This window comes from Conger conger, chromosome 1 (assembly GCF_963514075.1).
Source record: "Conger conger chromosome 1, fConCon1.1, whole genome shotgun sequence".
Classification (NCBI taxonomy): domain Eukaryota; kingdom Metazoa; phylum Chordata; class Actinopteri; order Anguilliformes; family Congridae; genus Conger; species Conger conger.
The window spans coordinates 35260464-35286667 of record NC_083760.1 but is presented as its reverse complement, the minus strand read 5'-3'; the positions used below and the strand labels follow the sequence as shown (position 1 = coordinate 35286667).

General features: G+C 39.6%; 2 protein-coding genes across 2 annotated transcripts; both read left to right on the top strand.

Moving 5' to 3' along the window:
- The first annotated feature begins 2444 nt into the window (after positions 1–2444).
- akap12a (A kinase (PRKA) anchor protein 12a) lies at positions 2445–16693 on the top strand. Its single transcript, XM_061235036.1, has 4 exons — positions 2445–2549; positions 9504–9603; positions 13559–16605; positions 16688–16693. The coding sequence occupies exons 1-4, from the start codon at positions 2445–2447 to the stop codon at positions 16691–16693; spliced, it is 3258 nt and encodes a 1085-aa protein (XP_061091020.1).
- LOC133107875 (uncharacterized) lies at positions 16622–25333 on the top strand. The gene is made up of 2 exons (XM_061217148.1): positions 16622–18202; positions 25151–25333. The coding sequence occupies exon 1, from the start codon at positions 16717–16719 to the stop codon at positions 18196–18198; it is 1482 nt and encodes a 493-aa protein (XP_061073132.1). The 5' UTR covers positions 16622–16716; the 3' UTR covers positions 18199–18202; positions 25151–25333.
- Positions 25334–26204: the final 871 nt, after the last annotated feature.

Below are 26204 nucleotides of genomic sequence, written 5' to 3'. Positions count from 1 at the left end.
CACCATTCACTCACACACTCATACCTACGGGCAATTTAGACTCTCCAATCAGCCTAACCTGCATGTCTTTGAGCTGTGGGAGGAAACCGGAGTACCCGGAGGAAACCCACACGAATACGGGGAGAACATGCAAACTCCACACAGAGTTTTTTTAAAACAAGGTTTTAAAAAAATAAACATTTAAAATTAAATTCACACAGTATGAATTCTACATAGTTTAGCACTAAAAAATAACACAGTGTGTCCTAATTAAAAAAAATTTTTTTTTTAAAGGCTAAAAGTACAGCTTGTAGGTATTCTAGCATAAAATAGACAGTCATGGGTGTTTTGTCATGTGGTCCTACTCAAATTCAGCTTTACTGCTTATGGAAGTAAAACAGTTTTTCTCAGGAGTGAAACACAGGAACACTTCACACTTCAAGCACTGGACCTTGGTCATGCCCTTGCATCCAGGGACCACTGGCAGTAAAACATCTTCAAAACATCAATGACCCAACACCATATTTGACAGTAGGTATGAGTTGCTTCTCCTTGTATGTATTCCATTTTCCCGCCAAACATGTCAATGGTGTGTATGGCCAAAGCAAAATTTTGGTCTTATCTGACCATCATACCCTCTTCCTGTCATAATTCCAATGATGCTTGGTTTTGTTTATTGTGCTCAGTAAGGGCTGTCTTCGTGCCACCCTTCCAAATACTTTGCTGGTATAGAGGTGCAATTGTACGCTCTTCCCTGCAACCATTCAACATGTTTTACGCCTTTTTATTATTGCACTTCGAGTTCTAAGTGTTTTATGTTTATCTGTTCGTTATGTTTTTGTACCCATTACCTGACTTGTGATGATCAGTAACCATCCGTGACAGTTCTTTGGCTTTCCCCATGCTCATGGTTGATAAAGGGGTTTTGCATGCTTGTTATCTATTTTTTTTTTTAACTCTAATGGAACAGGAAGTGATGGAATAACACAATATAGTTATGTTAGACGGAGATTAACTCAATGAAAGTAAAATTGTATTGCTGTCATCATAAAGTGAAATTGTAATTTCACTTTATTTGATTTTATTCACAATTCTTGTTAGGGGTGCCAATAATTTATGGAAATCTAATGAGATTACAAAATAAAAAACATGGACAAAATGAGAGTAAATGTATTGAACTAAAAGTATATAGTTTTCCTGTGTGTTTGAATATTAAATATTGATCATTATACATGTTGTTTATTATATACAGCCTTTTATCTACATTTTTATTAATGATGCCAATCATTTTGGAGTGCACTGTATTTGTGTGTTCATCTAATTTAAAATCTATTGTTTTGTGTATACTGAAATATTGTTTTATCAATCCTTGATTTGTTTTTTTTTTTACTTCATAATAAAATATTTAATAATTTATATGTCAATGGGCCAATTAACTGTTTACCATTAAGATAATATAGATCACCTTGTTGCTATAAAATGATGCTTCATTCTGGCAAGGCTATTGGAGTTTGGGTAATAAGGGAGAGCTCCTATTTTATAAGGGAGGAGCAAGAAGGGACTGCAATACCAGACTGTGTTTTGTTAAATGAGAGGTAGCTAATTTATTATGGGAAGCTGTAATTTTGTGCCAAGCAATTGTGCAATATTACTTTTGGTGTGCTTGTCTTGACTGTCCATCCACTGATATTGAATGATATGTAATTCAGGCAGGAATTGTCCAATATTATTGTATGCTTTTTGCAATGAGTAATAATTTTTTTTGTACTGTTTTATGGTGTGCTACTGGGTTTCACTTGTGAGGAAACTGACCAAAGCCCCTGCCCTTTGCATAAGCTTATTTAGCCTGAATATCTAATGAATCCTATCAGTGGGTTCTGTCTATTGTGGTGTTCTTTTTATTACTAGACCTCACTGGTTATTAAAGGTGGTTGCAGTGGTTAGTGCTACCTGTTCCATTGCCTACACCATTAGGATAAGATACATTACAAGTGTATTGGACACTTGCTTTTCAGATACAGCACAGAAACAAAAGGCCCACACCCAGAAACGGCCCGAGTAGTTTTTAGAATAAAAAGTAGATAAGCTAAGTATTGGGAAGTGAATACAGACACATGTTGCCAGTGTATCATCGTAATGGTTGAGCGTGCTTGTTTTAGAATATTTTTGAAGTGTAAATCCTGCATCTTATGCCTTCAATTTAGAACCGTGATGAGGCTTTTTACGGCGCTACTTCATAGCCAGGCTGATACAGAAATGTAACACATCCCTCCCAGCCAATCAGAATTTAGTATTTAACCAAGCCGTAGTAAGTTCGCTGGGAGACTTCAATGCATTATTGAGCCTCTGACCTCCCCAGAGCGGTCTGCAGATTGGATTTGGGTCGCTGCATATTTCTCGTATTTAAATTGCTTCCGACGGTTACGAAAAGCGAAGGGAAGAGAAAGATTTTTGTGTTTTTAACTATGGGAGCATCGACATCTGTGCGACGGGACGGCAAGAGTGGGGATACAGCAACGGCCGAGGAGCAGAATGTACTTCCGAACGGAGGGGATAACGTTGACTCAAAGGTAAAAACAAAAATACATGGATGCACTCTAACATGGTTCTGAATAATGACAAAAAGCGTAGGCTACTATTCGAGTCACTGACACCGACAGCTTCCTTTTAGGTGTTGTACAGAATCCTAAAGGCCAATGAATCAGAAACATCGCAATTGTCATAATTCTGAAAGATGTCTCGCGCACATATCACATTCATGGTGTCCTGTACGGGACATTATCTTCCCACACGTGTTTTTATTGAGCAAAATAATTTGACAATGTCTCGGATGTCGGTGGCGCATATTGCCCAGGAATTAATATCACTGATGTAGCTAGATCATTCACCTGATTATCTAAAATCTTTTTCTAATGTATATTTTTATTCTTTATGTTGTTTTGTGACGTAGCTCATAGCTGATGCATTCTCTGGACAAATGCTGGTCCGCAGTACTAAAAACGCTGAAATAAGCAGTTACTGTGATTTATTGTTTCACCGCGTGCACTCATAGCTACTGTAGATGTGCAAAAGGCAAACAAACCTGGTAGTGCTATGAGGTTTGTATTTTTGTGGGTTTAATTCCCTAAAAGGGTAAGGGTTCGATTAAATGATATCTTATATTAAACCAATGAGCACTACGTTATATCATGATGATCGTATTCAGTCTAAGCAACCCTAGTTGTATACAGGACGAATTTTCTACTTTAGTGTGATTGTTGAAACGGTAGCTTGTTCCATGCCATCCGAACGAAAATGTTAAAGGAGGCTTGAAAATGAACCGAACATAAGATATGCGAGTCGGTTTACAGACGCAACCTCGACCAACTTAACAGTGCCTTAAAATATTTATTTCCCTTTACTCTGTCATTTGTACATTTGTACATGTGTTGTGAGCTGATATAAGTTTCACATCACCCACCATATTATATATATATATATATATATATATATATATATATATATATATATATATATACATATGTCAGCCATATTCTATAACTAATGGGGATACTATTACAGCATACATGTTTTTTTATTATTATTCAACCATAAAATTCATAAATTGTTTAGGGGGATACATTTCCAGTTCTGACAACCCCACTGGTGCCTGCATCACAGCCCTGCTGGTGTTGCATCAGGTCTGAGGAGGAAATCTGGTTCAGCGGTATGTTTACAGGCAAGGCTGCTGCAGGCACTTACAAATAAATGGATGTTCTGGCAGATGTTCTGAGCGCTCAGCTCATGGGGCCCATATGTGGAAACCAGGGACAGAACTCTCAGGCCATCAGGTGTGTTTGCGGTGGAACACATCAAATATCTGGAACTGGCTGGGGGTCCACAAGGAGAGAGGTTTGGATACCACTGCTCTAGAGAACCTGGGCTTGGAAACAGGTCACGAGCAGCACCATTTTGCATTTTAGTCATTTGGCAGACGCTTTTAATCCGAAGCAATTTACAAGTGCATAGGTTCTTCCACAAGTTAAAGCATCACATCCATAACTAGTAAAATACATGAAGTGTTGTTCTAAACATATAGTCATCATAAGTACAATTTTATTTTTATTTTTATAAGGCGACCAGAGCTGGCAGACCGGAGTGGTCTAGCTGGGGAGTAGGGAGTGAATAAGGATTGTATGTAAGGTGGGGCAGTCCCCTTAGCAGCCTGAAATGCCAACACTAGGGCCTTGAATCGGATGCGTGCAGCAATAGGAAGCCAGTGGAGGCCAATGAGGAGCGGGGTGACATGAGCTGACCTGGGCTGACTGATGATCAGGCGGGCTGCAGCATTCTGGACCAGCTGGAGGGGCTTGATGGCATAAGCTGGGAGACCGGCTAGGAGGGAGTTGCAGTAATCCAGGCGGGAAATGACGTGCGCCTGGACTAGGAGCTGGGTGGCTTTCTCCGTTAGGAGATGACAGATACGGTGTATATTGTAGAGGAAGAACCTCGTTTTCTTGATAATGACCGTTTTGACATTTTCTGGATAATTTTTGGTCCTCAAGCAACCATAATCATAAACCACATTCCTCAGGAGAAAAACTACCGGACGTTGAACGGACGTTAACTTCTGGTGGAACTCCAAACATGAAACCAAACTCATCAAAAATACATAGACACAAGGAGGACAAGATGTGACAGTTGCATTAAAACAAATGAACAATTAAGACTTTTATTTGTAAACATGAAATATAAAATATTTCTAACATCTGAGACGGGTGCGTGGGGGTTGGACCCAAAATGCATGACTCAGAAACAATGGTTAGATAAAGTCCCGTCAGGGCTTTATTCGGGGCGAATCCCAGGAGCGTAGTCAAAACAAGCAAAGTCCATACATGTAGATCCAGCCAAACACTAAACAAACAAAAAGCACGGTGCCGAGGGAAGAGGCAAACTCGTAGTCGGTAGACATGGAGGAAGGCGCGGTAGCAGGAGAGCCGTCAGCGGGGCAGAAGTACAGGCGGACGGCAGGCAGTCATAGTCGAGGGCGATGCGGAAGTCGAAACCATGAAACAATCAGCGAGGCAAAGGTACAAAAACGGTAGGCGAAGTCGTGGTCAAAAAACAAACGATGGTCAACGAAACAGAAATCAATAACACTGGTCGGAAAAACAGGCTTGGATCGTAACGTGAATCAATCAGAAAATAATGCTCAAGAGTTGCGTTGAAAACAAGAGGCAGACAATTTCGCAACAAACAGTAGCGCGACTGGGATATAACTGCAGGTGTAGACAGGTTTAGACAATTAGTTCGAGCGCAGCAAGGAAATAGAAAACAGGTGCGAAGGATGACAATTCTAACAAGGTAATTAGTAATCGTTAGTAATAAACCTATCCTGCCCTAGCATTAGTAAATGACATGCACGAGAAACGTAAGGTAACATGAACACATGATTAGTTTGTTAGTTCTACCCAATCCTGATCTAGCGTTAGTAGTTTTAGTAAATAGACAAATAGAAACAATTAGGGTGTGAATGACAGAAAGAGAGAGAGAGAAAAGGCGGAACGCAAGGTTTGCGGAAAGACATGTAAAAGTGTATGTTTAAACAGTAACCAGTCTACGTAACAATAAACATAAATCAAAACATAACACAAAATGAAACTAAGACGATAACCACTTAACATAACAAGGTAATATAATCGTAACGAAACATGACTAGACATGACGAGAAAATAAATCGTAACAAGAAATAAACTAAACAACATGACGAACCTAGACTAACATAATACATGATAAGACAATACGAGACTAAGACAAATTGAATAAACATAAAACATGGCAAAACAGACCTGAAACATGACAACATCATTAACATTTGAAAACAAAATTGGTTTTACGAATATAAATGTTGTTTTATAACATCACCCTTTTCAAAATTATATTATACTTTATATACATATAATTATATTTTGTATATTTTATTTATAAAAAATTACTTCCAAACCAATATGCTGTAACATTGTGTGTTTGTGCGTCTATGCATGGATGTGAGCTGACATATGTACATAAAAGAGTACTTTAGTTTGTCTCCTGGGACACCTGGTTGTTTTTCTCTTCCTTTGCATGCTGATAAATAAATAACCCTAGGTTATTAATAATACATAAAACATAATACACTCTCTCTCTCTCTTTCTCTTTCTCTGATTTATAATGGATACTGTTAAAGGTTTCAACATGGTTGATTTAGATATAAGCCATAAAAATGGCCTTCTGAGAGTCTTGGTTGCTCAGTACAAACCTAATGGAGTTACTCTTTCAGAAACATGGTTACATAATGAAATCTGTAATGATGAGATCAAGTGTGATCATTTTTTGTGATATAGAACCGACAGGAGTACAAGAGGAGGTGTGGTGATACATGTTTCTTCACACATTGTTTCAGAACTTGCTATTCCTGAAGTACATGTCTTTTGAATGTATATTTGTGAAGCTAATACATAGTGAAGTAGTATCAATAGGCCTCCACCTGTCTACAAATTGTATAGTGGCAACCATTACTTCATTTGAGCACCCATGTGAAATTATTATTCTTGGTGAATTTTAAAAGAAATTGGCTAGACCGCTCCTCTTTGAATAGCAAAAAGCTGTTTAAAAGTATAAATCTGACTCAGTTGATCAATGAGCCTACTAGAGGTGACCATCATTCTAAGTCATTAATAGACTGGATACTTGTTACTCTTATTGAATTATTAAACCTGGGTTACTACCCAATTGTTCAAGTGACCATTCCGTCATATTTTTTGTCTGGAAGATTACATTTCCAAGTCTCCCACCAAAATGTATTTGAGTGAGACAATGCAAGAACATTAATGTTGAACATTTTATACATAACTTGCTCGATATTAATGGGAAAAGGTTTGAAAATATATCCTTTGTTGAAGATGCTTAGTATTGTCTTTAGACTGAAATTCTAATAGTAATTGATAAACATACCCACTACAAGGAAATTAAAGTTAAGGGTCGACACTTACCTTGGATTTGCTCATATCTGGGGTGGGTTTTCCCACCAGCACTTAAAATAACGTGGGTTTCCCGAACACATTCGTAACGAAAATCACTTTTATTCCTTCTTAAATTATGAGCAGTCAATATCACTCGTTCACAGCAAAGAACCTGTTTAAGGTCCTGCTCGCAGCCGCCATCTCTGGCATGCGCTTTTTATTCATGCAGTATCATCACAGCCTACAATAGCATAAAACATGTAGTCACCTCATTCTTTTTCATGTCACCTATATTTAGAGTAAATGTCATAACAATATAAAATGTATAGCCTTCCCATAAAAACTTTACTTGAATATGATAAATCACACATGTCACATTGATAACTTGAATATTTGAAGTCTAATTAAATTAAGTTAATAAACAAATGATAATTTATTTGTGTTTCATAAATACATGTATTTTCTGCACCTTTATAAACAAAGCCAAATCGTTGCCACTCCTGTAATATGGAGAATAGGCTAAATTGTTACAGCTGTACTGCTTCAGGAAATCAAATCAAAGGTGCATAAGAATACATAGAGGATGCAATGACATTGTGAGACTGGGGGTAGAAATCAGGGTACATTGTAAGCCACTAGACTTTTCATGGTACTGTAATTTCTCAAATCGCAGTTGTCTAGTTACAGACATGGCCTGTCTATCTTGTGCACTAGACATACATTCATAGCCTAACAACCAGTCTTACATGAATTGTACCTAATCAGGCATGTTCTGTTGTTTGTTGTATGACCTTGATATGCATGGTTTTGTACGTTGCTTTGGATAAAAGCGTCTGCTAAATGAAATGTAATGTAATGTAGACCACTTCACAAATAACACCTAGGGTGTACCTCTACCACTGCCTTTTGGATTCTCCTTCTGTTCATGTTTGACCCGCTGTGTTTCGACTTTGTTTGGATTCCTGGTTTGGATTGGTTTCTCATTATCAAACTTTTGCCTGAGACCGCGACTACATTTTGGATTTCCTTTGCTATGTCTGTTAGCCCCGTTTACGAACCCCTGCCTGGACTCTTGATTATGAACTGTGTTACCTTCTACATCCCCGTTCGCCAGCATCTGACCATCTGTTTAACCTGCCTGTTTATCAATAAAGAAATTCTGCGAGTTCGCTACTGGTCCCTGTTCTCCAAAGCTTGACACTTTTGCAGTGGCCAAAAAGTTCCATTTTGATTTTGTCAGCCCAAAGCATATCGTTCCAAAAGGCTTAATGCTTCTCAATTCTTTCTTTTGCATACTTCAGACGCTTAAATTTGTGTTGAGGTCATTCTTTATGGCAAGAAAACCTTTAAATTTGTTTATATAAAACGTTTATATTGTTGTCCTGTGAACAGATAGACCTGTGTCTGCTACTCTTTTACAGTGATGTATGGGTTCTTCTGAGCATTTTTCACCAGGTCTTGAGCCATTCTAAAATCTTTCTTGGTCTTCCAGACCTGGCCTTGACTCCAACTGTTCCATTTGTCTTCCATTCTCTAATGTAGCTGACAGTGGAAAGGTAGTTTGAAACATGGCTCTAAGGAATTTATAAGAAGCTGAAGATGCTGTTTTACATTAATAATAAATAAAATTAATTAAAGGTACAATATGTAAACCACAACACTGTTTATCCCTCCCCCTTCTCTGCGACCGCTTTGATGTTGGATGTTGGAAGAGTGTCATTCTGTCAGTTGTATATTTAGAAACCCGAATTTAAACACAGGCAGAGGGTGAGTCAACATGTCAGTGAGCCTTTTCCAATGATAGGAAGGGATTTACATTGGTCTGGTAACAATGTAAAACACAAAAGTCTTACCTACTGTACCTTTAAATTGAATAAAAACCTGGTTAGCCTTGTCTGTGCCCATATCATCCACGGCTACAGATGGTGGTCCCACAATTCCAGCCCCTGTGGTTTCAGCAGTAACATTAGCAAAACTAGTTGTCAGGCTAACGGTAGTCCCTGATTAACTGCTCCTAGACTACATCTCCCCATCTCCATCGGAAAACACCTTGGGGTTTGGGTGAAGTATTGGTCTTGGGTGCAGTGTTGGATGAATGTGGCATTTTCAGCCATTTTATATACTTCCATACTTTTTGCTCATACTATTTCTTACGAGCAAAACAAACTCTTCTTGTTCAGCTAGACTCAACAGATTAAACTGTGCGGGTTAAAGCTTAATTTTTCTTTCAATACGGCGACTGACTCACATAACAGAATGACTGGATAAAAAGCACTCAATTGTTTCTCTATTTTAATGTATTCATTCAATGAGTAATATATAAACGTAGTGTTTAGTTAAGCAGAAAAATATAATAATTAAGTTTCATATGCAAATGTTGAGACAAATGGCAATGTAATATTAGCACCTCTGTATTATGGTGTATAATATGCAGCACAACATTTTTCATTTTTCAGCTTTTGGTGTGTGATTTTGTTTTGAATTATATTTTCATATTACTGAGAGTAACCACCTCTCTCTTTACTGTATTCTGCTTTCTCCCAGCTCCTACCGAAGAATGGAAAACTGTCTGGTCTGAATGGGAAGGCAGATGACCAAATCGAGGGCTTTGATGGCCGCTCTGGGGAGAAAGTCGTGGTAAAAGGTAATTTGGTTTCAAGTGACACATTCCTCATAACTTTATATCACATGGTGTTTACAATGACTCATGCAATTACAGCATGTTTCTACATTTTTCTTATTATTATTCATCATCTTTATCATCTTTTCTTCTGGCTATGTGCAGGCTCCAGTAGGCTTTTCGATAGCTGTTTTGATAGCTCCCCATTCATCAATCCAAAGACCAATCAGAAAATGTTATGGGTAGGATTCCAAATATGCTCCCCGCACAGTTTCAGTAATAAGCTAGTATGCAATGGAAAACCCCACAGGTGAATCAATATTTTCAATAGTTCCTGCCCGCAGAACTGCTGCTCCCTGGATGTTTTTTGTTTTTCTCTGCAAACTCTAGACTGTTTCATGTGAAAATCCCAAGATCAGCTGTTTCTGAGATACTCAAACCACCTGGCACTGACAATTATTCTCTGGTCAAGGTCACTTTGATCACATTTCCCCCCATTCTGATGGTTGAGGTGAACATTAACCGAAGCTCCTGACCCATATCTGCATGATTTTATGCATTGCTCTGCTGCTACACAATTGGCTGATAAGATAATCGCATGAATAAGTAGGTGTAATAAAGTAAAAATGTTCATCAGTGAGTGTATATAGTGATGGAATGACACAATAAAGTTCCTTTAGACTGAGAGCGACTAAATTAAAGTAAAATTGTTTTGCCAATTTCACTTTGTTTGATTTTATTTTGAATAATTGTTAATGGTGCCAATAATTTATATTTTGACATTTCCACTGTAAATGTCCAAATGCCCAGTTCTTCAAGTTTTTTATCACGATCTAAACGGTTTTACAACAACTGCCTTTTCATCATCTCAGGCTCATGTCTTATATAACTATTGAGAACTTAATTCTCTCTCTTATATTTATCTTAGAATTTAAACTGACATTAAATTACATAATTTATTATCGAGAGCTAGCTAAATGACAAAATGCACCAGAGTAGTTTGAAATGTGTTATTAGCCCGGGGTGCTGTGTCTGATCCCCTCATGGCGTCTTGTGTATTTACCTAGCTCCCTCATAAGTCTCCTGTAATATCAGTGGAGCCGAGATGGAGGGTCCTTATACTAACATCGTTATCAGCTTATCTTTTAAGTGCTGTAAGTACCAATACCAACAAGTAGTGTTTGCATGTGCTTACACCAGTTAGATTATCATGCAAATACTGTGCTATGCATATTTCATAACAAACATAACACATACAGTACTGTGCAGAATTCTTAGGCACCCTAGACTTCATTATATATATGTTTATTTTTTTGTGTGTGTTAGTATAAAAGAACACATTTGAGATTTCAAAATATTCATTTTCCAAAAGATTTAATTTTTGTATTTCATTAAATAAAGTAACATATTACTGTAAGCAATTGACTACTTTTTACATAAAAACTTGAACAAGGCTGTCTGAGATCAGAAGCAAGGAGCCAACCAAAGTCTGCTGAAGAACTGTGGCAAGTTCTCCAACATGCTTGGAACAACCTCCCTGCTGATTGTCTTATAGAACTGCAGGACAGTGTTGGCTATCTCAGAGAAGTGATGAAGTTTTAATGCCGAAGGGTGGTCACAAAAAATATTGATTTGATTCAGTTTTGAACTATTCTGCTAAATTACTCAAATGTAATGTAAAATGTATAGTATGTTTATTTAGGATCTTTCATTGAATTATTTTTTAAAGAATCTTATCTGTACAGAATGTTATACAGGTGCCTAAGACTCTTGCACAGTACTGTACATATGTCACATGACATCTAAATAAAGGCATTTTAATGGACTTGTGGTACTGCTATATGTATCTTCTAAGTTGCAAATGTTTGATGCATAAAGGACAGTGGAGGTATGTGTCACACCATGACACACCACTGGGAGGACAGAAGAGGATGACACAGGGAGATACAGTGGTGTGAAAAAGTGTTTGCCCCCTTCCTGATTTCTTATTTTTTTGCATGTTTGTCACACTTAAATGTTTCAGATCATCAAACAAATTTAAATATCAGTCAAAGACAACACAAGTAAACACAAAATGCAGTTTTCAAATGAAGGTTTTTATTATTATGGGAGAAAAAAAATCCAAGCCTACATGGCCCTGTGCGTAAAAGTGATTGCCCCCCTGTTAAAACATAACTTAACTGTGGTTTATCAAACCTGAGTTCAATTTCTCTAGCCACACCCTGGCCTGATTACTGCCATACCTGTTCTCAATCAAGAAATCACTTAAATAGGACCTGCCTGACAAAGTGAAGTAGACCAAATGATCCTCAAAAGCTAGACATCGTGCTGAGATCTAAAGAAATTCAGGAACAAATGAGAAAGAAAGTAATTGAGATCTATCAGCCTGGAAAAGGTTATAAAGCCATTTCTAAAGCTTTGGGACTCCAGCGAACCACAGTGAGAGCCATTATCCACAAATGGCGAAAATATGGAACAGTGGTGAACCTTCCCAGGAGTGGCCGGCCGACCAAAATTACCCCAAGAGCGCAGCGACGACTCATCCAAGAGGTCACAAAAGACCCCACAACAACATCCAAAGAACTGCAGGCCTCACTTGCCTCAGTTAAGGTCAGTGTTCATGACTCCACCATAAGAAAGAGACTGGGCAAAAATGGCCTGCATGGCAGAGTTCCAAGACGAAAACCACTGCTGAGCAAAAAGAACATTAAGGCTCGTCTCAATTTTGCCAGAAAACATCTTGATGATCCCCAAGACTTTTGGGAAAATACTCTGTGGTCTGACGAGACAGAAGTTGAACTTTTTGGAAGGTGTGTGTCCCATTACATGTGGCGTAAAAGTAACACCGCATTTCAGAAAAAGAACATCATACCAACAGTAAAATATGGTGGTGGTAGTGTGATGGTCTGGGGCTGTTTTGCTGCTTCAGGACCTGGAAGACTTGCTGTGATAAATGGAACCATGAATTCTGCTGTATACCAAAAAATCCTGAAGGAGAATGTCCGGCCATCTGTTCGTGACCTCAAGCTGAAACGAACTTGGGTTCTGCAGCAGGACAATGATCCAAAACACACCAGCAAGTCCACCTCTGAATGGCTGAAGAAAAACAAAATGAAGACTTTGGAGTGGCCTAGTCAAAGTCCTGACCTGAATACTATTGAGATGCTGTGGCATGACCTTAAAAAGTTCTGCAAAGATGAGTGGGCCAAAATTCCTCCACAGCGCTGTAAGAGACTCATTGCAAGTTATCGCAAACGCTTGATTGCAGTTGTTGCTGCTAAGGGTGGCCCAACCAGTTATTAGGTTTAGGGGGCAATCACTTTTTCAGGTTTGGATTTTTTTTCTCCCTTAATAATAAAAACCTTCATTTAAAAACTGCATTTTGTGTTTACTTGTGTTGTCTTTGACTGATATTTAAATTTGTTTGATGATCTGAAACATTTAAGTGTGACAAACATGCAAAAAAATAAGAAATCAGGAAGGGGGCAAACACTTTTTCACACCACTGTATGCAAAATCTGGATGGCACCAGTGTTTTATTTCAAGAGTTCGCAGAGCGGGGAGAGAGAGAGTGTTTGCGTAAAAATAAACACAAAGTCTTCGTCCCTTCCCCCGCACAAGTTCTGGGTAAAAATAATAAAGGAAAAATAACAAAAGCAAAATAAATCACACCAAACTGCAGCTTTTCAGTTCTGTACCTTTCACCTCTGTCTCCACGAACACAGCTCTCTCTCACGGACGGTATTTCCTTTGTCTCAGCGACCTACTGTGGAAAGAAGCACACCTTTTAAAATCCTGGACTGATTCACAACACAGTCCAGGCGTGTGCCTACTTAACCAGTGGGTGTGGCCCTCAGACCGCAAACCGAGCCAGCTTGCCACAGTATGATTTAATTGTATAAATATCCTATAATATGCTTTTTGCAGAATAGTATTGTAAAATATTTCAGTGATATGTTTTATTTATTTTATGTTTCAGTTGGTCAGATGGACTCTGTGTTGGTGTCCCAAAAGGACGATATCCTAGAAGTGATGGAGGTGCTCCAAGATGAAATCACTACTCGGCCAGCAGAGAAGGAAATATCTGAAATGACTAACCTGACTCTAACAGAGGAGAAAGTCACCAAGGAAGAGCCAGGCGAGGCTAGTGAAGTGGGGTTTAAGAAAATCTTCAGATTTGTTGGGTTTAAATTCACACTGAAAAAAAACAAGACTGAAAATCCTGGCCCTGTGCAACTGACTGTCAACAAAGTGGATGCAGAAAAAGCAAGTGGCCCTGAGAGTACTGCAAAAATGGCAGAAGAGCTGGATGATGGAAACCAATCTTCTGAACCTGCCTCTGAGGGAATTGACAAGGACACATCTGAACAGTCTGTAAAGCACACAGAGAATACTGAGGAGATAACCCCAGAAGCAGAGCATTCCACAAGTCCCATTGTCCAGGAGATCCAGTCCCCATTAAAAAGATTATTTGCACGAGACATCTTCTCTAGTTCACAAAGACCTAGCTTTAAAAAGCCTGCCGAAGAAGCACTGCTGAAAGAGAAGGTTGCACGAAAAGGATTTAATAAGGAAAAAGCAGATTCCCTGAAAAACTCCACAGAGGAAGAGGCGAGACCTGAGCAAGAACAGACTACTACACCAGATGAACCAAAGGTGGGGCCCCTCACTAAAATAACACTAGCTGCTGAAGAGAAACAAAATGAGGGTGAAATTGAGGCTAAATCCTGCACAAGTACCCAGCCAGCCGACACAGTTAATGGCATGAAGGCTACAGAAGAGGAATCGGAAGAAACTGTGACTGAGCAGACATCGCTTGACAATGCTGTAACAGTGTTAACAACTGAGGCAGGCCTTCTGTCATGCCAAGAAAGTGTTAGGAATCATGGAAGTCCATTAAAAAAACTCTTCACTGGGACAGGCTTGAAGAAACGCTCCAAGAAACTGAAGGGAAAGAGAGCAGCTGAGTCTAAGTTCAAATCTGGTGAACATGCTGCTGAACAACTTCAGTCAGCTAAGAGCCCTAGGATTGACAGTTCTTTCTCTTCGCCTGAGGTATCAATTGAGCATGCCAATGGTGATCCCCTGCAAACAGAACCTGATGGAGACAGAGTCACCTCGGACGAGGAAAGGAAGAGGGATGGGATCCAGCCATGGTCTTCCTTCAAAAAGCTCATGACACCAAAGAAACGAGCAAAAATATATTCAGAGAGTGAAGATGAGGGAGCTGAAAAGCCCAAGACAGGGACTCTGTCCTCAATTGACAATTCTCAGTCTACTAAACAGCAGGAAGAACAGAAATCCAGTGAAGAAGAATTAAAGACAGAATTCAGCACAGAGGAACCGCCCAAAAAGAAGGAATCATCTATGTCCTGGGAAGCCTTATTCTGTAGGGGATCTGCTAAAAAGAGAGCCAGGAAAATATCTGACTCTGACGGGGTGGATGTGGATGAAGAATCTGGGGGAATAGTTGGATCTCCTATTGGAAGTTCCCAGGATGGGGAGCATGAATTGCTAACGTCCTCTCCAGATCAAACAGGGAGCCCGTCTGAAGGAGATGGAGGGTCTACCTGGGCATCCCTGAAAAGGCTTGTCACCCCACGGAGGAGGGTCAAATCTGACGATAGATCTGAAGATTCAGCTGGGTTGTCTGCTGAACAGGTATCCTCAGATAGTGAGATGCCTAAAGAAGATACCTCATTTTCCCTCAAGAGACTCATTCCTGGCTGCAGAAAGAAAGGGCTAGAGCAGGTTTCATCTGGCGAGGCTGGCAAAGACTTTGAATCAGCTGAGGAGGACTCAGACACGCCTGCTGTGGTTCCTTTGTCAGAATTTGACTTAACAGAGTTTGAACAGGTGGTTGTCACACCGAAAGAGGAGGCAGTAGAGAAACAAATGGACACCACCGAGCCTGAAGTAACAAAGCACGAGCCTGTAGTTATATTACCCCATGAAACCTTGCCCACTGAAGTAGAACAAGCACAGGACACACTCATAGCTGGCATGGAGAAACAACAAGCATCCTGGATTCTAACCACAGCTGAGGTGGAGACAGAGGATAAAACAGAGTGCATAACTAAACATCAGCAGTTGAGTGATATACCAGAAGAAGGGGCAATTGAGGATACAACTGTAACCCCAAAGTCTACAACTGAAGAGGTTTGTCAGGATGACACAATAACTGAAGACATTATTGAGTTGACTTCTGAGGCTGTTACAGCACCAGAGCTGTCAGAAGAGTCATTTGCAGACGAATCAACAGAAATGGTTTCAGCTGTCTCCCGTCTGACAGATTCTCCTGGTACAACTGGAGAGACTACGCCAGTGGTAGCAGAGTATGAGTTGAGCAAAACAAAAGCAGTTCTGCAAGAAGCTGTGGAAACCATCAGCTTATCTGTAGATATCATAACTGCCTCAAAAGATGTAGGAAAGGTTTTTGTGACGCAGATAATATCAGAGACTATAGCTTCCGATATAGGTAGGGACTCACAGGAAATCCAACCTGTGGAGGAAGACCAAGTGAAGATCTCTGTGGAGAGCATCCCTGAAATCAGTAAGGTGCTATCTGCAGAAATAGTGTATGAAGCTAAGAATAACTTTGTAGTTGTTGGAGTAGCCCAGGATGAAGTCTATGAAGCTCAAGTTGAAGTGGTCATGGAAAATGTATCCACAGATAATGCATGGGGTAAAACTTCAGTAAATCTACAGCAACGCAGACCAGTTCAAAAATCTGTAGTGAATTTGGAGCATGTCCTAGTTGAAGATCTGGATGAACAAGTGGTGACAGACAAACCAAGGTTTGAGCCTGAGCAGGAAGAGGAACCGGCCTGCAGTCAGTCTGCACAGATCACTGATGTACCCATTGTGAAAGGAGAGCATGAGCATGGACTAGACAGAACTGATAAGTCTGAAGCTAATGTGAAAAACTTTGCAGATGTGCTCCACTGCCTAAGAGAGGAATTCAGTGACTGCATGTCTGAGCCTACCACTGCTGAAACTGCAGAGGACCAGGAGACTTCAATTGATGTAGAGGCAGCAATAATTCAGTTGGCTGTGGGTGAGGAGCCTATTAGTATTGTCAACCCTCCCATCACATTCACTGAATCAGAAATAAGGGATATCACAAATGAAGTCACAATGAAAAGAGTTTCTTCCATACAATGTATGGATGACCATGAAATTGAGGTGCTGTTGGATGATACAGAATTTCACACAGCAGAATCCATCATTGAGGCAGAAATCAAAGCCGCCTCAACTGATACCTGCATTGTTGAGGAGGATATTTATGAGAGAGTAGAGGAAGAGCAGGAAGTGATTATTGCAGAGCAAGTGACCGAAATGGCAGCCACTGAAGAGCAGAGCTCTGTTAAGGTTCAGGAGATACTTGAAAATATGTTGGAAAGCTTATCAGAAACAGCAAAGGAATCAGAAGCTGCTGAGTCACACGGGGAGGAGGGAAAATATACATCAATTCTGGAAGACTCAATACCAGCAAACAACTTAACAGATGAACCACAGATACTTAAGGAGCCTGAAACAGTGTCAGTGAAAAACATATCACAGGGCACAAGTATAGAAATGCCTTCAGATGCTTCTATTCGAGTAGAAGTGCAGTCCCCTACAGGGCAGGAAGCAGAAGATGTACCCACACAATCAGAAGCTACAAAGACAGAATTAAGTGATGTTCATGTGTTAGAGGAAGCAGAGATCACAGCATTGACTGTGGTATATGTGGATTCCATTCCAGAGGATGATCAGATTGTTGAAAGCATTCCATTGGAAGCAATGGAGAGCCTTGAAAATACTGGTGAACATCATAAAGAGGAGCAGGGACACAAAATTCAGAAATTGGATGCAGCAACACAGGACATGGAGGTACAAATGGAGGAACATAGTAAAGAAACTATAAGAGAGGTTTCTCTGGGAGAAGGGAGAGGAGCAATGGGGGTAGATAACCATCTTAAGTCACAGGCAAAGTCAGTGAAAGATGACCAGAACCAGGTGGACAGTGAAAGATGTTCACAAAGAGAGAGAAATGTAGTTATCAAGCTGCGACATGATGACAACCCTCTACGTCATCAGAATACCCAAGATATTGAAGTTTTTCTCAGCTATGAAAAAGAATATGTGATTATTAAGCAGGAAGACATGAAAGATGTGTCACTTAATGTTCATGCACCAAATGTTCCAAGTCAGTTGGAGGATGCAGAATACTTCCTGAGCCAGACTAGAGTAACAGAAGAAACTTCACATCAAGTGGAAATGAATGATGAATATACACAACAGGACTCACCACATGAATTACAGACTCTGGAAGACTCTGAGCAAACTACAGCGACAACAACCTTTGAGGCAGTGAGTGAAATAGCAAAATCACAGAACGCATCTAGCCAAGAAGGCTCATCAGAAGAGGTGATGTGCAAAAGCGTTGAGTATGGCAACATCCTAGAGGCTGTCATAAAAAATGGAGGAGCCTTTCATGCTGAGGCAACAAAACATGCATCAGCTATAGAAGACATCACAGACCACTTAAGGGAAGATGCAGTGGCTATGACAGTAGAGGCAACTGTGGATGCAATAGAAGAGCCAAATTCTTCAGAGCTACCAGCAGCATCTTGAAATGGTGAGGCCCTGATTGAGAATTTAAAGGGGTTCCCAACCTAGGGTCCCTATGAAAAATGTTTTGAAAGTGTACAAATTAAATATAAGAAAGTTTAAAATAAACCAAATCTTATCTGACTTGGATATTATAAACATATATAGATATTTAACTCTTGTATAGATTATTATTATTATTATTATTATTATTATTATTATTTTTGGATGTGGTCCCTCAGTCACAGAGTGATCATTAAAGATGGTATTGAGATGAATAATACTGAGTGTTGAGGAATAATTGAGTTCAGAATAATTCAGGCCGACACAGACTTCAATCTTGGTCCTATTTCATGATCATGGAGAGAACAACTATTTGTAGTTCTCTGAAGCTGTTAAGTGTTCACCCATCTATATACCTAGGCAGACACAGATAAGTAGAAAGTTGGGAGTTTAGGGGGGACACTCTTCCAAACAAAAAAGGACTCGCTGAGAGCAATAAACCATTAGTGCTTAACCAAGGATATACAGTGCATCCGAAAAGTATTCACAGCGCTTCACTTTTCCCACATTTTGCTATGTTACAGCCTTTTTCCAAAATGGAATAAATTCATCTTTTTCCCTCAAAATTCTACACACAACACCCCATAATGACAACATGAAAGAAGTTTTTTAGAAATTTTTGCAAATTTATTAAAAAATAAAAAACTAAGAAATCACATGTACATAAGTATTCACAGCCTTTGCCATGAAGCTCAAAATTGAGCTCAGGTGCATCCTGTTTCCACTGATCAACCTTGAGATGTTTCTACAGCTTAATTGGAGTCCACCTGTGGTAAATTCAGTTGATTGGGCATGATTTGGAAAGGCACACACCTGTCTATATAAGGTCCCACAGTTGACAGTGCATGTCGGAGCAATTGTTTGTCAAAGGAATTGTTTGTAGACCTCCAGGACAGGATGGTCTTGAGGCACAAATCTGGGGAAGGGTACAGAAAAATTTCTGCTGCTTTGAAGGTCCCAATGAGCACAGTGGCCTCCATCATCCGTAAATGGAAGAAGTTCGGAACCACCAGGACTCTTCCTAGAGCTGGCCACCCGTCTAAACTAAGCAATCGGGGGAGAAGGGCCTTAGTCAGGGAGGTGACCAAGAACCCGATGGTCACTCTGTCAGAGCTTCAGCGTTCCTCTGTGGAGAGAGGAGAACCTTCCAGAAAGACAACCATCTCTGCAGCAATCCACCAATCAGGCCTGTATGGTAGAGTGGCCAGACGGAAGCCACTCCTTAGTAAAAGGCACATGGCAGCCCACCTGGAGTTTGCCAAAAGGCACCTGAAGGACTCTCAGACCATGAGAAACAAAATTCTCTGCTCTGATGAGACAAAGATTGAACTCTTTGGCGTGAATGCCAGGCGTCATGTTTGGAGGAAACCAGGCACCGCTCATCACCTGGCCAATACCATCCCTACAGTGAAGCATGGTGGTGGCAGCATCATGCTGTGGGGATGTTTTTCAGCGGCAGGAACTGGGAGACTAGTCAGGATTGAGGGAAAGATGAATGCAGCAATGTACAGAGACATCCTGGATGAAAACCTGCTCCAGAGCGCTCTTGACCTCAGACTGGGGCGACGGTTCATCTTTCAGCAGGGCAACGACCCAAAGCACACAGCCAAAATATCAAAGGAGTGGCTTCAGGACAACTCTGTGAATGTCCTTGAGTGGCCCAGCCAGAGCCCAGACTTGAATTCGATTGAACATCTCTGGAGAGATCTGAAAATGGCTGTGCACCGACACTCCCCATCCAACCTGATGGAGCTTGAGAGGTGCTGCAAAGAGGAATGGGCGAAACTGCCCAAAGATAGGTGTGCCAAGCTTGTGGCATCATATTCAAAAAGACTTGAGGCTGTAATTGCTGCCAAAGGTGCATCAACAAAGTATTGAGCAAAGGCTGTGAATACTTATGTACATGTGATTTCTCAGTTTTTTTATTTTTAATAAATTTGCAAAAATTTCAAAAACTTATTTCATGTTGTCATTATGGGGTGTTGTGTGTAGAATTTTGAGGAAAAAAATGAATTTATTCCATTTTGGAATAAGGCTGTAACATAACAAAATGTGGGAAAAGTGAAGCGCTGTGAATACTTTCCGGATGCACTGTATAATTGTTGGAGCATTTGCATCTTTACAGCAGACCCTTGTGATTTAGTCAGAAAGGCTCCAATACCTGGACACCTTTATAGCTGTCCTGGTGGTCAGCAACACCTGGTCCACGTAGGGGAAAGATACGTTTTTTCTAGCGATTATATCAACACATAATCTCCAGGGTTAAACAGATGAGTGTTTTCCTCTCCTGTTTTCCTCTCCTCCTCATTTCTCTACACTAGGGCAGCTCTGTGGATTGTTAGAGACACTAGGTCAAGTGTGGGTGTCAACTTTACCCCTGTGTACTTCACATTTAATAACAGCTAATTCTTTCGGTAATAAAAAAGCTTTTTAGCAAATTGGACACGGTTTTGTTGGACACCGTAGTCCTAAAAAAATAATGTTTCTTTATTCAGCGCCACGTATAAAAATATCTCCCATTTCGTTTGCTGTGAAGCTGGGGGACCGCTTATTTCTTTGTCTTATGTAAAAAAAAAAAAAGATATTGGTGCGCTTTTATTGAACATCAGCTAACCAGAGAAAACAGTGAATTACAGCAGTAATGTGATGGTGCTTCTGCCAAATCAACCCTGATTGCAAAGTAATTTAAGGCACTATGAAAAGATATTAAAATAATGCAAATAAAACATGACATGCCAAAGAAGGCGTATTGCTAGATGGCGTACCCACAAACTGTATCACTAACCATATATATAATTTTGTGAACATTTGGCGAAACAAGTCGTGATAAATGTATTCCTGCAGTGTTTTCTTCATAAATAACACTACTTTTTCTCATAACGCAGTCAAACAGTCGCTGCATGGAGTGCATAATCGATCTTAGAGCGAGTCGACGGGCCTAGTAACGTTGCACATAGAAACTATCCCTTAAGAAACTGCCTAAGTGATAGTTTGGGGAACACACGTAGAAAAGTAAAGAACTTTAGTAAGGTATACCTTAGAGAGTCTTCGTAAAGAGCTAAGAGACACCGTTTTCAGGAAACGCACCCCAGGCTTTTGAGAGACAGTTCCTCAGTCTGTGTAGACATGCCTGGGAAAAAAGCATGCCCTTAAGTACTTCAAAAGCTGCATATCCATTCAACATATCTGAAGAGCGTCCCTTAGTATAGAGAATCAAATCCGATTTGGCAAGTTCGGTGTTTTGTAAATCCGGCCATGGCAATGTACCCTGAAAAACAATGTTAACACAATAATTTACACAAGAATCATCAGCTTTGATAGGTAATGGCATAGGATTTTCTTTCGGGAGTGCGCTTTCAAATAATATTAGGTTTAGATATAGTTGTGTTCAAATAAATAGCAGTGCATTAAAAAAAGTGAAATAAGTGCATATTAGTGAATATTATTAATAGCTTTTAGTTCAATATTTCAAATGTAGTGGAAACATTACCCATTCAATTCCAAATCAAAGCACAAGTAAATTTAATCAAGTATGCGTTATTCTTTTCCAGGAAGCAAAGGAATATTAAATCTGTTTTGAAGAAATGGCAGTGTCAACATTTTTCTCTTCAAAATCTCTTCAAACTGTATAAACTGAAGAATTCTTTCAAGATTTAACTTCACTTTAAATTACTGAACTAATATTTAGTTGCCTAACCATAACTGCTGTGCATCTGCGTTGCATCGAGTCAACCAAATTCTGGCACCTAGAAACAGTTATTTTAGCCCAGGATGAACAAACTACATTCCACAGTTCCTGTGAATTTTTGGGTTTTGCTTCAGAAACTGCATGAGCTAGCCACTCCATTACCACAATCCTTTTTGTCTGGAACCAAGATGTTGCTCGCTTACTCGGTCATTGTCTTGTTGAAACACCCATTTCAGGGGCATTTCCTCTTCCCCATACGGCAGCATAATCTCTCCAAGTATTTTGATGTATTCAAATTGATCCATGATCCCTGGTATACGAACCCAACACCGTAGTATGAAAAACAGCCCCATACCATAATTTTGCGCCACCATGCTTCACTGTCTTCACAGTGTACTGTGGCTTGAATTCAGTACCGGGGGGTCATCTGACGTCCTGTCGATGACCACTAGACCCAAAAAGAACAATTTTACTCTCATCAGTCCACAGAATGTTACGCCATTTCTCTTTTGGCCAAGAATCATTTTGCTGATAGCTTAGCTTTGATCAAACGTCTTCTGACTGTAACAGCACCGGTAATTGTAGATCATCTTTGATCTTTCTTGAGCTGATGAATGGCTGAATCTTTGCCATTCTGACTATTCTTCGATCCATGCAGAAAAATGACTTATAGGTACAAAAAGTTTTGGAATTGGTCTAGTAGATCGCCTCAGCCGGCAACAACAAAATAATGAATTTATTGGCTGCAATGTAATCTTTGGGGCAACTGCACCCATCAATATATGTCCAGTTACGTGCTTGTTTTTGCCACTGACAGGCTGAGATTGTTATTTCAACATTATAGAAAGGATCGCTACAGAGTAAGATCCTTTGTTTAACCAGAAACAGCAGTTATATCGCTCTCTTCAAAGCCATCTGACTCCATTGACAAAAACAGTAATTTTACCTCGCAGAACAATTGGTGGTCAACCACTGCCTCTATCGGTTAGCTTGTTTGTGCCATTGTGTGACTTTGGTGTTCCATGATTTTACATGCGGTTTGACATCTGTACGCTTTTTAATAATAATTAAATCTCGAAAAAATATCTGACCAGTATTGGTAAAGTAGTTACAGAAAAATACGTTACCCCCGTCCGCGCGGTAAAAAATTATGGACTACGGACATATTATTGAAGTGACGACTAAAAAGCATTTTAGCTAATGACATCACAGTGTATTGTTTGATAGCTTTTTTTAACCCTGCGTAACGAAAAAATAGCATTTGCAATACGCACGCTGAGACTGTTGCACTTCAGCTAAACAGTTTTTATGCCAAAAAAGGTTGACAACAAAATAAAGGATTTTGCGATGCCTACGTGTAAATAGAGGACGTCCTTTGAAGGAGTTCCAAGGAATCTCTCGTCTAAGTGAATAATTCTGAGGAAGACACCGTGAAAACACCATTGACTCCAAAATAAGGCATTTTCAGTCACATGACTCCATTTTATATTGGTGAGCTTGTAGATACATTCTTATTAGTATTCAGCATGCTTATAAATAAGGAGCTAGCCTGCTTTTGAAAAATAAACAGCATGTGAAATCGTGCAATCTGTTTGACTTGTTGATGGGGGTTGGGTACTTGAAAAAACTTCAACCTCAATTAATATATCAGTATTTAAGATGGTATTATTGTACTAATTTTTTATGATCTTCTCGATTGCTGTCTGAGGAGAGCTGCAAGGAGAGGGGGTTCCAGACAGACAGGTAGGGCAAGTGTGACAGGTGGAGTACAGGGTGGCCTGTTCGATCCCCGGTGTAGCTACAATAAGATCCGCCCAGCCGTTGGGCCCTTGAGCAAGGCCCTTAACCCTGCATTGCTCCAGGGGAGGATTGTCTCCTGCTTAGTCTAATCAACTGTACATCGCTCTGGATACGAGCGCCGGCCAAATGGCATTAATGCGATACAATGTAATGTAATGGAGTAAAGTGCGAACACTTTTTTTCAGGACAAAAATCAGGACAAAAACGGTTTTATAGTCATAAAACCCATAATATTATTTCATTTCCATGCGCCCTTTTGGAGTCTGCAAATATCCTTTTTGCAAAACTTCCTAGACATAGATTAGAAAATGCAATGCAGAATGCTAATTTTATATTAATGATATTGCTCTCAAATTTGAAAGGGGATTTGTCCAGTGTTGTGACTTGGCTCCATCAAGTGCACCAGCCACAGCTACAATAAGCTTCTACTTTCACTGCTTCTGTAACTTTGTTTTAGTAATATTCTGTATTACTAAAATTATAGTAATTCTGACTCTTGGAAACCAAACCCCGAAGGGTTCCCTTTCAGATCATGATTATGCCTGTAGTCAAAAGGGTTGAAGAATAGTAACAATTTTATTTTGGGTATGTTATTTTCAAGCATGTCAAGAAACGGTTAAGTCTTTCATGATCAGCTTGACTGTGGAATTGCCCTTGTTATAACTGGGATTATTTTAGCTAATGTTAGCTTAACTGTAGCATCAAACATTTAAAAATAAAAATAATTGCACGGTGAGTGCAAATATATTTTGCTAGCTAAAAAATAAAGATTGGGACAATTGTGTACCACATCTTCAATACAATTTAGAAAAGTGAATATAACTATGACTTTGATGTTTTTTATGAAACGGCAGGCACAAATTATGAGGAGGATTTACTCATAAATATTGAAAGGAAAACTCTTTTCAGGTCAGTGTCAAACAAAGGTGCACTAATGATTTTTTAATGAGCAGCAAAACAGCAGGGTAGTGAATTACAGCTAGCTCTTGGCTGATTAGCCCTTTTTCACATTATAGTATTGCCTTATGGACTAGAAATTTCCTCAAATTATCCCAAACCAGAGACTGCAGGTATATCTCTGAGATTTGTGATTTGATTTCTGAGTTTAAATATACAAGTACTTGCATATACAGTGCATTTTCAGATGCCCTGAGTGGTGATATAAAAGGCCACAGTGACAGAACTTATGAATGCATATTACATAGCCACGGTGAATGCATAAAAAGCTGTGGCTGAGCAGTATTCTAATAGTGTAATAGTGTCTAATAATGACCCTGCTAAATTACTGTACATGTATGTGCTCATTGTAACCGACAATTATCTGCAAGCACCATTAGACTTGGTCAGATTTCACCTAGGGTTTGGAGCAATCAGACACCAGGTCACAGTATACAGCATAATATTCTTATATTTTGTTCTCCCTAGTTCCCTCAGATATCTACATTATCTGTCTGGAAAATGATCTGACCAAACAAGCTTGAGAGACTGATTCCAGGAGTGCAGTCCGCAACTGAAGGTCATCTCCACCCTTCTGGCACCGCCTGCAAATCTGTCCCACCCCACCTCTCCAGGATCCACCTATGTACTCATCTGACCACACCCTTACTCAACTGCAGCATGTTTAACACTTCAAAAGCTTTCACCCATCTTGCAATTGCTCATGTACTGTATGTCCGCACTCTTTATTGACCCCCTGTTTTGGTGGCTGGGAACCTTTTTACAGAGAGAACCCTGCACTATGTTCTCAAAACCATAGGGTTTCAAACTGTAAATGTGAAACCATTTGGTGTCTGCCGCGTCCAATATATGTTTGCATCGGTTGGCACTTCTGGTTAATTTGTGGTAACATTGCCTGCTATTCACAATCCTCAACCTTATCCACGCGGAACTAAGTTATGTGCTGTTGTGACATCATGATGATTTCATCTATAAATCAGGCTTAATGTGCTAGCAGGGCGACATCAGACTTATTTTACACCCGATAAAAAAATTCCGAAAGTAATTTGAAAAATAACCGGCGGAGATTTTTTTTTTCTCCATAGCTAGGTACAGAGAGTTATTTTGCATATTTTTGTATAGGGTTACAGATTATATTAACATTTTGCTGTAGCCAGTTGATAATAGGTGCCTGCCCTCTAGTGCATTGTAACCATTAGCTCTAATGATAGCTAGCTAACTGTTGTATTGGGTATGATCTGGAATGACTGGTTATATTTTCAGGACCTCTGTGGCTAACTGATGTCTAGCGAGATTAAATAACTAGCTATAGTTTGATATGGCCAGCACCAATGGTGAGGCTTAACATAGTCTAATTAATCTTCCATTTCATAATTTGTTTGTGTTAGCCAGGTAGCTAGCACTATGATAAATTGGTCTGTATTGTTCAATTAGTCAAACTAGTCTAGCTAATACAAATGTGCTTAATTCATTTTTATGAGTAAAGTAGAGCATAGCTAGCTAACTAGAAAGTAACTGTTAG